The 13,061-nt window shown below is 44.5% G+C and overlaps 1 protein-coding gene across 2 annotated transcripts in view; it reads left to right on the top strand.

The window, feature by feature from the left end:
* Window positions 1–10,585, top strand: part of SMURF2 (SMAD specific E3 ubiquitin protein ligase 2) — a 50,366-nt gene extending 39,781 nt beyond the window's left edge. For both annotated transcript variants that reach the window (XM_027900340.1, XM_027900341.1), the window contains exons 11-19: window positions 3,440–3,650; window positions 4,729–4,832; window positions 5,683–5,797; window positions 5,992–6,170; window positions 6,648–6,785; window positions 7,022–7,142; window positions 8,048–8,249; window positions 9,266–9,341; window positions 9,646–10,585. In XM_027900340.1, coding sequence (XP_027756141.1) covers window positions 3,440–3,650; window positions 4,729–4,832; window positions 5,683–5,797; window positions 5,992–6,170; window positions 6,648–6,785; window positions 7,022–7,142; window positions 8,048–8,249; window positions 9,266–9,341; window positions 9,646–9,745 — 1,246 coding nt within the window. In that variant the 3' untranslated portion in view covers window positions 9,746–10,585. The remainder of the gene's footprint in view (window positions 1–3,439; window positions 3,651–4,728; window positions 4,833–5,682; window positions 5,798–5,991; window positions 6,171–6,647; window positions 6,786–7,021; window positions 7,143–8,047; window positions 8,250–9,265; window positions 9,342–9,645) is intronic.
* Window positions 10,586–13,061: the final 2,476 nt, after the last annotated feature.

The raw sequence follows: 13,061 nt of genomic DNA, 5'->3' as shown, positions 1-13,061 counted from the left end.
TGTTTTCCTGACAACAAGAGGGACACTTTGTTTCCTTTATTGCAGTTTCTCTATACTTCCTTCTGTTTCAGTTGTGGATAACTTGTTTTAAAATATGAAGTTGCTTGTGAGCCAGTGGTGTGAAATGCTGATGACTTGGTGCACAACTACCCAACTATCCTGGAATAATTCACTCCTCCCTTCAGTGTCAGAGCAGGCCTGGTTGAGATGGTCTCAGAATAAGACCCCAACAGTTTAAATCGTGGTTGGTTTTTTTTTATTATTTTATTCTAAAATAGAATAGGCACTGCATTTTTTTCCTGCCTTAGTGGTTCGATATCACATTTTCATATCGCAGTTTTCAAAAGAGAAGGGGAAACTCAAAAGAATTCTGGCTCTTGTTTTATTCCCTCGGCACTCGTTGCGCAGTGGGGATTTTCTACTAAAAATGGAAAGCAAAAAGAAACAAACACTTCTCTTTTCGCCCAGACGTGGCTATTTGGGAGTTGGACTCTTTTGTTTCTCCTGCTGACACCTTTTTAATACTCTTGGGAAACACCTGTAAAGTGTTGAGTGGGTGTTAAGTGGAAGAAACAATGAAGAGCCGGTTCCAGGGAAAGCCCTGGGCAAGGAGCAAGTAGGAGGAATAGTCCTTTAAGGAAGTGAATCATTGGCAAGAAAAGCTGGAGGAAAGAATAATGGGAACAGGCACTGAAAAGACAAAACGGAGGAATGGAAAGTCATACCCAGGAGTCAGCATGTCCTGTGTGCATTACACAAAAGCTGTCTGGCCTTTGCCCAATATACACTTGGACTTCCCACCCCGAGAGGGGGAAGAGTCTAAATATTGACCAGTAGGTGTTTTTGTTTAGAGAAATCAGTGGTTGTGTAGGTTTCTGTTACAGGACTTCAGTAAGATGCCATCATCCAGACACTTTGGCAAATTTTTTATTTCAAACAAAGAAATCACTACTAATTTTAGTTTAATCCAGGTTTGAAATGAACGTGATCTTGAAAAAAAACTTAACCAGTGGAGGAGCATGTTCATGTTTGAAAGGTAGAAAAGTTCCTTAAATCAATTCGAATTTAGATATTTTACTTGAAGAAATCTTCAGCCCCTCGTATTACAGCAGTGCTGTTCTTAAACTATGGGAAATTCAGCCAGCTGGGCTGTATTTGCCAAACTTCCCAGGCAGGTTCATTTGGAGATGGCAGAAGGGTTACAGTGGCCAATTGTACCTGGATGGTGGAGGACAGATACAGAGCTGCCTTTTCAGCTGCAAAACCCAATTTGACTTTTCATTTCCAGACTCACAGAACCGTTTTGCATTTATTTAAACTTCCAGTGCTCCTGCAGTGGCCTGAAGTTTTTCATTTGTCCATCTGTCTTTCATTAGGGGAGGATTTCAGAAACTCACCCAGCGGTGTCATCAGCAGAGTCTGCTGCCTGATAAATCATCTGGGGTGTTTATTCTGTTATTGCACCAAACAGGATATGTGTGAAAGCTTCCCCTGCCTTAAGCCCACCTCCTTGTTTGTTCTTTAAAAAAACAACCACCACAACAACAAAAGGAATTTGCCTCGGGCCTGACATTTTGTCAATTTTTTGAGACTGTAATTCAGTGTTTGGGTGGGATGGGTGGGATGGTGTTTTAGGTTGAAAGGCCTGAGAAGAAGTTTACTCTCAGTGGTACCGACTTTTCTGCTGAGCTGAGCAAAGCCCTTTGTTCTTCCAGTGATGACACTGTAAGTTATGAAAATAATCAAACTTGTTACCCAGTTCTGTTTTAAAATATTGACCGAGAGGCTGTGATGGATTTTGATAGTTGTGGCACCTGAAAAGTGTTTAGTTGTATCCTTAAAGCACTGTATGGAATGGAGCAAAGTCATTCAGCTGTGCAAACAAACTGAGAAATGAGCTTTAATGATTTTAAGCACTGCAGATTGTTTAGCTAATACTGCACTGATTATTTGTAGTCCAATATGGAGGATGGCATTTTATTTTTCTCCTCCTTGTACTTCCTTATTTTTGGGAAGTACTTGGAATATTTTCCCATATTCCTCCCTGTGGAATTAGAAAGTTCAGAACACAGAATAAAGATTTTGCTTTAATTTGTCTATCAAGTAAATGCAGTTCAAACGAGATTCATATTTAAACCTTACTCCAAGTGAACATTGCCATGCAGAAATGACACAGAGCCACATTCTGGAACCACAGCCAGTGTGTGTCTCTAAATTATTGGAATGACTTGGTTTTTCAGGAAATAAAATAACTGCAGTTCACTGTCAGACCAGTGTAATCAGCTTTGCAAATAAAGTTAAGGTAGCCTTATGTAAAAACACAACTCCAGGAGCAAACAGAACACTGAAAATAACAACACTGAGCTGACTCCTGAAGTTCTGCATCCCAGGACGTGGTAACAAAGCAGGATTTTCAGTGTGTTATTCCCTCCTTAGAGCTCAGGAATAAGGAAGTGTTGTTATTGCCAGGCTGGAGGTGAATTTTGGTTGGCCGGGAGAGCTTTTAACTAGGCCTTGTTTCAAAACAGACAATAGGCTGAAATTATAAAATACATTCAAACTGTTTGGTTCCATCTAATATTTTTTGGGCTCTGTTGGGAAAAAAAAATAACGTTCCACTGGAGAGCATTCTGAATTGTAACACTTCTGATTTATCCAGTAGATTTAAGGTGTTCTCATGTGCTCCACCCAGATTTATTTAGGGAGAACAGAGGTTTTATCCTGTGTTGTTTGGGATTGCCACACTAAGAACTGTAAAAATATCCACTGGCTGCGTGCAAGACACAGAGAGCACATCTCTCTGCAACATGATCCATTTACTTTTCCTAGTAAGAAGTCAGATTTACAAAATCTCTTGGAATTGCTAGTAAAAATACTTGTTTATCTGTGCCAATGAGTTCCATGTGAACTCCCACATTCCTGTGGTCCAGACTAGGCCAGGTACAAGGGACAAGGTCCTTGCCAAGCTGCCAGTACAAACATCTTTTTGTGAGCTCGCTCTTTTCCAGACAAGCCATGTAAAACAGACGATGGTATTGACTGGAGATTAGAGGCAGAGTGTTTTGGCAGATCCCTGAGTTTTTAAAATGGAGGAAGGGAAAAACACGCGAAGGAAATGTGGAAACCGTCTCTGAGAAATTCGGTGTCAGCAGCTCAGCAGTGGAATTGTATGGATAATGCCTTATTGTCTGTGCTGCAACCTTTTACATACTCTGCAGAGTAGCACTAAGAGAAATAACAACTGAAAACAACTGCTGGTTGCCAAGAAGGACAGAACTGCAGGTCTTCAGTCGGGATACAAATCCCTCGGAATCGATTCGGAACGTTTTTAGTGCAATCACCGTTAACAATCCCAGCAAATCGGAAGTGTTCAGATACAAACCTCGACCTCTGAGAGAGGAGGGGTGTGAACTGGGTGTGTCTGTGTGTGTGTTTGCAGCCGGCAGAACCAGCTGAAGGACCAGCAGCACCAGCAGCAGCAGCAGGTGGTGTCGCTGTGCCAGCTCCCGGACGAGGCCGAGTGCCTGACGGTGCCGCGCTACAAGCGGGACCTGGTGCAGAAGCTGAAGATCCTGAGGCAGGAGCTGTCCCAGCAGCAGCCCCAGGCCGGCCACTGTCGCATCGAGGTCTCCAGGGAGGAGATTTTTGAGGTAATTGGGGATTCTGGGCCCGTTTGGTGAGGCCGAGGGAAGGGCAGGAGGGGTTGTCGGGAGCGTTTGCTCGGGTGGAATCGCCAAGGCTGCGGTTAAAGGTGGGATTTTGTGGAAGAGGAAGCATTTCAAGGGGGTGTCAAGACAGTGGTGTAATTAAAGTAAATTTAAATTTAAATAAGTGACCTGGAGAAAAAGCTTGGAAAGCTGGCAAATCCATCAGCTGTCAGGTGCTGGGTGGTTACTGAGCCAGTAGAGAATTACTCTGATTTCAGCCTTATCTCAGCCTGTTCAGAGATGACTTCCTTCACACTTGCATTTAAGATTAAAAAAATCAGACTCTGTTGAGAAGATTCTCAGTGTAGGAATGCATTTGTCTACAAAGTATGTATTTACCCTATGGAGAAGGAGAAAATCGAGGAGATTTTCTCTGTGGCTGGAGATGCTGAGCCTGTGGCAGGGACCGAGGAAGCCACTCATTGGGGCTGATACTGGATATAAATAAGAACTCAGCTTTTCTTTTGTTTAATTCCTTTTTAAAAATTGGCATTTGTTCTGCCTCTCAGCGTTGTTTCTGTGTTTTCTTGAGCTCTTACTGATAGAGGAGTAATTCTGTATTTCCAGGGATGGCATTGCTGCTTCTGTTCTGAAGGTGCTTCCTGATGGTTGGCACGTGTGTTGTGCCCAGAGCAGAAGCTCCTCTGTTGCTCTTCAGGCTGCAAAAATTACCAACCTTTATGCAAAACAAAAGGAGGTCACTGACTTGGATTTTAATTTTTTTATAAGTTATGTGAGAATGAGAGAGGGGACGTTCTGCTCACTGCTCACCTCTGGATGTTTAACAGGGGGTGGATCTCCCCATCTCTCTGTTTTATTTGAAAATTATACTGTCAGATGTTATCACACTTGTAGAAAATGAAGCAACAATCTGTGATTTGAGGAACTGGTTGGTATTTAGGAAAATAATGTCCCTTTTAACAGGATCCCCTTCAGACTCTGATCCTCTGATCCCTTCACTCCCAGTGCACAGCAGTCTGTAAGGGGCAGTTTAATCAAAGGCAGTGTTGTGTGTTTACAGGAATCCTACAGGCAAGTCATGAAGATGAGGCCCAAAGACCTGTGGAAACGATTAATGATCAAATTCCGTGGGGAGGAAGGCCTTGATTATGGAGGAGTTGCCAGGTGAGGTCACAGGTCACTCCTCTGCCTCTTCCCTGCACCCCAACCCTGCTGACAACTCCTGTGCTTTGAACCCCAAACCAGCCCTGCCCCTTTGAAATTATCCTTATTTATATTTATTTCTCTAACAGACTGTATTTCAGAGGGATATATAGCTTTAGATTGTCTTTAAAAGAAAAACTGCATCAAAAAAGCACTAATTTACTGAAAATAAAACACAAGTTACAGATCCCATCTGTGAGACAGGTTTTGGTGTCTGTTGAAATTACTGGTTTTGGTTAGTAAAGTTTGGGTGTCTGAGAATTTACACCACTAAATGGATTTGTGGAACAACTTTAACCAAAAAATAAGGTTTTTTGCAAATTGAGGCAAAATGTTAAAAACCAGCAGTTGGTGGGCAATCGTCTGCCAATAGTCTGAGGTTATTTCTCAGTTATAAAAAGTGACATTCCCAATTCTCAGACCATTATTTGTGATCACGTCATTAAAACTTGAACCAAATGCATTTATTACCTAAAGATGGTTTCTAGGAAAAGGTTTGATTCTGAAATCTCTGTAATATGGTCAAGTGAGTTCGTGGTGTCTTGGTGAAGGAGAATCACAGTCAGGAACTCTTGGGAATGAGTAACCTGGAGAAAAATCTCGGAAAGCTGGCAAATCCATCAGCTGTCAGGGGCTGGGTGGTTACTGAACCAGTAAAAACAGTTGTGATTTCAGCCTTATCTCAGCCTGTTCAGAGATAACTTCCTTCACATCTGCTGAAGATGAAAAGAATCAGACTGTGTTGCAGAGATTCTCAGTGTGGGAATCCATTTGTCTCCAAAGTACCGACAGATGGTTTTCTTTCCTCCAGGGAGTGGCTCTACCTGTTGTCCCATGAGATGCTGAATCCATATTACGGGCTCTTCCAGTATTCCCGAGATGACATTTACACCCTGCAGATCAACCCCGACTCCGCCGTCAACCCGGTACGGCGGGGCCTGTGCTGGGACCGGGGGGTCGGGGCTGTTCCCATCCTTACTGCTCAGATTTCTGGACCCAAACGCTCTGCACTGGCGTTGGGGTTGGGTTTTTTTCCCTTCTTTTCTTTGTGTTGAAATTTTATCTCCCACTCAGCAGCCGTGACCTGGAGTTCTGACTTTGTCCCCGCTGTCCCTTCCAGGAGCACCTGTCCTATTTCCACTTCGTGGGCCGGATCATGGGCATGGCCGTGTTCCACGGGCACTACATCGACGGCGGCTTCACGTTGCCTTTCTACAAGCAGTTGCTTGGGAAGCCAATTACTTTGGATGACATGGAATTGGTCGACCCTGATCTTCACAACAGCTTAGTCTGGATACTGTATGTACCCTGCAGTGACCCTCAGGGTGTTGGAATGCTTTCTCAGTTATGTGGTCCTAAATCCAGTGGAAATGAAATGTGTTTTAAATCTCCTGCCCAGGCAGAGTTAAGAAATATCTTTCTTGCACAATTCAGCTTCTTTAAGGCTAAAAAATGATCAGGGCATTCAAATGGGGGCGGGGGCAGGAGGGGAGTTGATAAATTTTAATGCATTAATGTTACCTGTTACTAATTTTGCCATTATAAAACATGTTATATTTTAATAACAGTAACATGGTTTGAGAATATAACATAGAGTAACATGTTAATAAAATATAACATCGAGTAACATATTAGTAAAATACAACATAGAAGAAACCTGTGTGTTCCCCTGTAGTGCTTTGAAATGCCATTGAAAAATGAAACTGTTCTCCTGTCAGATGGGTTATGGCTGTGAATTACTTGCTGAACATGTTTTTATTCATTCCTTGCCCCCAGTGAGAACGACATCACGGGCGTGCTGGACCACACGTTCTGCGTGGAGCACAACGCGTACGGGGAGATCATCCAGCACGAGCTCAAACCCAACGGGAAGAGCATCCCCGTCACAGAGGAGAACAAAAAGGAATATGTCAGGTACAGTAGGGGCTTTCTCTAGTTTGGGTTTTTTTTTTAGTTTTTCCTGTGGTGGGGAGGAATTGTACTTGTTGCGGTGACTGTCGGTGTTGGGTTGTTGGTGGTTTCTCCTGAGGGCTTGGGCAGTGCTGGAGTGTGTCATCCTGCCAGCAAGGCCAGTTTTTTGGGGCTGGATAAGCTGCAGGTTTCTTGCCTTTGAAACATCTTCCCCAAGCCCAATTTGCGCTTTTTCCCAGACTTTACGTGAACTGGCGGTTTTTACGAGGAATTGAGGCGCAGTTCCTGGCGCTGCAGAAGGGATTTAATGAAGTAATCCCCCAACATCTGCTGAAGACATTTGATGAGAAGGAGTTGGAGGTCAGTGCACGATGTTGTGTCATCAAGTGGAACAGTGAGAGCCTGAGAAGCCCAGAGCTGAGTTCCCAGTGCTCCCAGGGCTCCAGGTGTGCTCCCACAGGGAGGGCAAGAGCTGAGGTCTGGCCCTGTAAATCCAGCAGAAGGAAAGGTGCTGTCACAGACAACTGTGCTTCAAAATGTCAGGATTGGCATCTAAACAATATCCTCTGAAGGCAAATCCACAGATCCCAAGCTTGCTTTCAACTGGAATCTCATCTCAGTCTGCCAGCTGTGGAGCTGAGAGTTTGGCCATGTAAAGTGGCCACAGGTAAATTATTCACTGGTGCTTCTGTTCCCTGGAAAGGGGAAGGTCCAATGTCCTTAATCACAAGAAAATGTCTTCAGAATTCCAGTCACATCCCTGCTGAGTTGAACCTGATCCGTTGTGGATCTCCAGGAGCACCGAAAGCTCTGTCAGGAAAGGCTGCTCTGTGTCACCTGGGTGGTGTCACAGGAACAGGATTCCTTTGGGGATCCAGAGTGGCACCAGCCAAACTACACCCTGAGCTGCTCTCCAGACAGAAATACTGAGTTCAAATAGGAATTATCCCTGCATTTATCACTCGGGGTAGAATCTGTGCTTCTGTTATTTAACTGACAGGCCAAGGCAGTTCTGTTTGAGCTTGAAATGGCTGTTTGGCTTGTTGCTGTTTTTTAATTTGAATTAAGGCCATTTCAAAAATAGTTTATGTACAAAGGTAAAATTAAAACAAGAAAAGTTGTATTTCTGCATTGCTTAAGATGAGTGACAGGTATAAAATCTGCCAGTTTTTCCCAGTCAGTTCTTCAACATTTGGCTGCCTCCAAACCCGTTTTTATACCGCTCAGCCATGAAATACTCTAATAATTCCCTTTAAAATTTCCAGCTCATCATCTGTGGACTGGGAAAAATCGACGTGAACGACTGGAAGGCGAACACCAGGTTAAAACACTGCACCCCCGACAGCAACATCGTCAAATGGTTCTGGAAAGCCGTGGAGCTCTTTGACGAGGAGAGGAGGGCGCGGCTGCTGCAGTTCGTGACCGGCTCCTCCCGAGTGCCCCTGCAGGGCTTCAAGGCACTGCAAGGTGACCCCGGGCACGCTGGAAATGGGGCCGGGGGGTGATTTTAATGCTCTGATTGCAATCACAAACAGCCCTGGTTTGTGTGTCTCTATCTGGTACCTTGTTGTTGGGGTGTAAATGGCTCTTTTGTTTCGGTTCTGCTCTTCTTCTTCTGGCAGGAGTTCTGAGCAGCTGAGGGGGGCTCTCACTGTGTTTGTTCCACGTGCCTGGTTTTGTAATTCCCGAGTTTTACAGGCCCACATCACCTGCCCAGCTCTGGGACCAGATAACACCTCCTGCTTCCAACAGACCAGATAACACCACCAGTCTTCTTGCAGGCTGAAATGCAGTCACACAGCACAGGCTCAGACTCTTATTTAACAGCAGAGTCTCCCTGAGAAACACAGACCCTGTGAATTGTATTTTTAATGTCTGTCTGCTCAAGCTGGGGCATTTGTAACCTCTCCTGTCCTTTGTGGCATCTCCAGGCCTGAAGGATTGCTGTGCTGCAGTCTCCTTTCTTTAGCAGAGAGATTAAGGGGATCTCTAATAGTCAGATAAATTTAACAAAGTTATGAGGAATTGGTGTTGTGACTCCTCTGTGGAATTCCAGTGGAATTGGCTGATGTTCAGGACCTGTTATAAAACAAGCACAGGTACAGCTGTGCAAGTTTTGCTGCCTAGGAGGGGTGAGAGAACCTAAATTAAAAACTTAATATTGTGCATTGAAACATTTGATTGATTCTTCTCATCAGGGCTTTGTTCTTTACCTTGTCATGGTTTAAATCACTGTCTGGGCAGAGGGCAGAGTGTCCCACACCACTGGCAGTTTGTCTGGGGTTTTCCTAAAGCCTGTTTGTGGCTTCACCTTCCTTTGAGCAGAGCTCCTGTCAGTGTTTTAGCTCCTGTCAGTGTTTTAGCTTCTGTCAGTGTTTTAGCTCCTGTCAGTGTTTTAGCTCCTGTCAGTGTTTTGCTGCAGGGCCACAGAGACATTTCATGAGGTGCCTCCCAGCACTGAGCTCTCCTGTCCTGCCTTGCAGGTGCTGCAGGCCCCCGGCTCTTCACCATCCACCAGATCGACGCCAGCACCAATAATTTACCGAAAGCTCATACCTGGTAAGGCTCTTTCAGGTCTCTCTTGTGATCTGTAGATGAAGACCAACCTGCTGTCTTGTTTATTTTGAGCAGTCTTACTCCTTTTTTCCCTCCGTCCTCCCCTCCTTTTGGGACATACACTGTCCCTCCTTTTGGGAGAGGAACTGTCCCTCCTTTTGGGACAGGAACCGTCCCTAACGCGGCAGAGAAACTCGACCTGCCGGTGTTTCATCTGCCCCTGTTTGCAGTTGGATGAGGTGTCAGAAACCTTTGCAGGTGGTTTTGGGAGCTCAGGCAGCTGACTGCTCTCTGTTCCCCCCCTCAGCTTCAACAGGATCGACATTCCCCCGTACGAGAGCTACGAGAAGCTCTACGAGAAGCTGCTGACGGCCATCGAGGAGACGTGCGGCTTCGCCGTGGAGTGACCCCGCCCAGCCTCTCCCACCTCTATTTATACTCCTGTCAGCCACCAAGCCCTTCCTTCCCTCAGCCAAGACTCAAGAGATGCTTGAAATACAGGAAACTTTCCCTTTTCTACATTAGGACACTGGGAGGGAAAGGACAACTTTGGATTTTTTTTTTTTTTTCAAAGATTTTTTTTTTTTTTTTTAATTTTTTTATTTCAAGAAAATGGGTTCTGTGGTTCCTGCCACAGGATCATTCAGCTGCTATTAAAAACTAATATCTTGAACATACAGAATGCTGACTTTTCCTACATTTCAACAGTTAAGCAGTATTCTATACTTAAAGACTACTACTATTTTTGTAAGAGGTAATCTATTATATTTGCCTACCTGATTTCTATTCTCAGATACCAAGACACAACTTCAGCAGTCGGTACAAGTCACGTTTCAGCCTGTTTTAAATGTATGATACTGAACAAGCATCTATTCCTGCTATTTTTGGAAAAAAAAAAAAGAAAAAAAAAAAAGGAAAAAAATATTTTGGATTATTCTAACTTTGCATAAAATTGGCTGAAAGAATCATTAACCTTTTTAATTCAAGCCACTTACATGTTAACTGCGTTTTCTTATAGTGAAACATTATATTCTGCAATGTAAATTCAAGGTAAATGGTGCCACAAGGGGCTTTTTTTATATTTTTCAAGCATGAATTCCGAACGTTTTGGGGTCCTATTTATATCACTTGCCAGATTCCTCCAGCAGAATTTCTAGTGGGAGTGACACAGGCTGTGTTTGTGCAGTCCTGCTGTTAACATGTGGAATAACCTTTTTTAATGAACAGTAGATGTTTGGATTTTTTTTTTTTTTTTTTTAAAAGGCATTTTTTTCTAACGAGTCCGTCGAGAGTATTCTTTTTTTGTCGTTGCTTTTGACTTTAAATTTGAAACACTGCATTTTTTTCAGCTTTTGAAGAGCAGAAGCTCCTTTCAGAACCCACCCTGTGCAGTCAACCAAAGTTTGTTTGAAGGCAGCCAAATCATGTTCTGTGTTTGTCGATGCTAAAGATTTATCAGGTAAAAAAAAAAACCACGTTATAATCTTTGTCCAGCTGCTCAGGACACGTGGGTTTGGAGTTACAACTAAGGAAAAATCGGTGTATTGACTGAAATCTGTGTCATGTGCTTTGGGAACGAGGTGGTGAGAGCACATAATTTATTGATTGTAGGGATGGAAGTCAGGATTTCTGTGAGTTATGCCATGGGTTGAGCTCTGTGAAGGGGAATCAAATGCACTACCAGTAGAGGGAACTAAACTTTGGATGTTGTTAGCTTGGAAATTCTCAGTTAGGATCTGTCTGACCTGCTCGTGGTGTGTGGATGGAGGAGGCTGCTCGAGGGATGGTGCCATTCCCAGCCATTCTCATTCCTCTCAGCCAGGAGCAGTTTTGGAATAAGCAGAGGGGTTTTTTTTTCCCAATCAGCGCTGTGGTTTCGTAGCTCGGGTTCCGATTCACCGTCACATCTGCACTGGTTTTACACGGCCCACGAGAGGAAGGGCAGAGGTGTTGGAGATGCAGAAGGGATGGGATGGGATGGGATGGAAGCAGCTGTTCCATCTTGGCAGTGGAGGTCACAACGAACCAGCTCCTTTTCTGTTTGTTCTGTGGAGCTCGAGCTCAGTTCTGTCCTGCCAGGCTTGGCTGCCACAGTGAGTGCTCTGCTGGTTGTGGAGTGGAACAGCGGGCAAGGGACTGCTTTTGGAGACTCGTGGTGAGGATCTGGGCAGCCAAAGCCACATGTTCAGTGGGTTATTGTTTTTGTACAGCTGTTGCTGGCTGGGTTGTTCGGAGGGACTTGCTTCCCATTCCGGGCTGGCTGCGGGGTGAGGCTGCTTAGGGATGTGAGCAGAGAGCCAAGAGCCTGGGTTTGACAGCCAGGTTTGAGGGAGATCAGAGCCTTGTTTTAATGTCAGGGGACTCTTGCACTCCTGTTGAAGGGCTGGTGGTGCTTTGGCATCCACGTTGGGCTCCCTACTTCGCCACTTCCAGGTAATTCTGGGAGCAGGGAAGCTGCTGCTGTGTCGGTGCAGGGCCTGGGAGGGCAAAGCAGGTGGTGGTTGCTCAGTTCCTCACTCAGAACTCTGCCCCTGGTTGGGAACAAGCTCCAGACAGACCCTCCCAGAGCCTCCACACCCCCTGCACGTGCCTGGGTGTGATGGGGTCGCTGCTGACAGGGATTTTCCAGGGCCATGTCCCTGTGCCCCCTCTTCCCAGGACCCTCCAGCGCTGCAGGAGTGAGCTTTGGTTTTCTTTCCCCTGCTCTTGCTGCTCCCTGGCCACGAGAGGGACGTCATGGCAGGTGTCAAATCTGCTCTGCTGCAGCTCCTGGGAGGGCTCAGGGCCCTGTGGGGCCACTCAGGGGATTTGTGGGGATAACTCAGCCCAGCCCTGGCCCTGCAGTGTCCCCTGAGCCCGCCCAGCCTGGTGGGTTTACTGATGCCTTTGTGAGGAGGCAGGAGATGAGCTCTGCAAACCAACCCCCCCAGCCCATTTTCACAGCAGCCTTAGCAGCAACGTCTGGTTTTTTTCTACCAAACGTTTTCTTACGGCACAGAGAATTTTTTTGTGTTTTTTTTTTTTGAACTGCCACAGATATAAATATTTTAAATTTAATATATTTTAGGCAAAGCTAGACAAATCTCCATTGGACTTTCCACAGCTGACAGATGAGGATGAATATACCACATTCTTTTGAGTGCCTTTCTACCTTCATAAAGTCTGAGAGCTTTAACTGAAGCACCTCATCACCCAGCCAGATGTTTAGCTGAAAGTGCTAAAGGGTTGATTCCTTTGCAAAATTTTGTTTCGAGATCATGTCAGCTCCTTTCCCCTCAAAAAAAGGTGCTAAGCCTAATATTGCATTTTAACCTTGGACTTTCACCCCATGATTAATGTGAATATTTATTTCAATGTGTCCCTCTTACTGGGTTTTTACTTTATCCAGTCTTTAGTTGTTTTAGAGAGATGTCACATCATGGTTTTATGCTGTTGCTTTTCATGATGAATGTTTAATTATGAACAGTGACTTTTTGTAGATTTCAAATATTACACAGTTGAGTTTCAGAGGATTTAATTTCTCGGTGTAAAGAGTTTTGTAATGGTGCTTTGTACAGTATGTATTCTAATTTTTTTTTTTTGCACATAGTTTCAGTTTCCCTAAACTGATTTATTTGTACCAAAATTTTTTTTTTGTGTTGTACTAAAGTCCAGAGCACACTTTTTTTTTTTTTTTTTTTTTTAAATTGCTGTTCTCCAACAAACACTACATCTGGATTGAAC

The sequence above is a fragment of the Empidonax traillii genome, unplaced genomic scaffold (assembly GCF_003031625.1).
Source record: "Empidonax traillii isolate 1590-97213 ecotype Southwest subspecies unplaced genomic scaffold, ASM303162v1 scaffold718:size422569, whole genome shotgun sequence".
In the NCBI taxonomy this organism is placed as follows: Eukaryota; Metazoa; Chordata; class Aves; order Passeriformes; family Tyrannidae; genus Empidonax; species Empidonax traillii.
The sequence above is the reverse complement of the archived record's forward strand: the minus strand, read 5'-3'. Positions and strand labels throughout refer to the sequence as shown.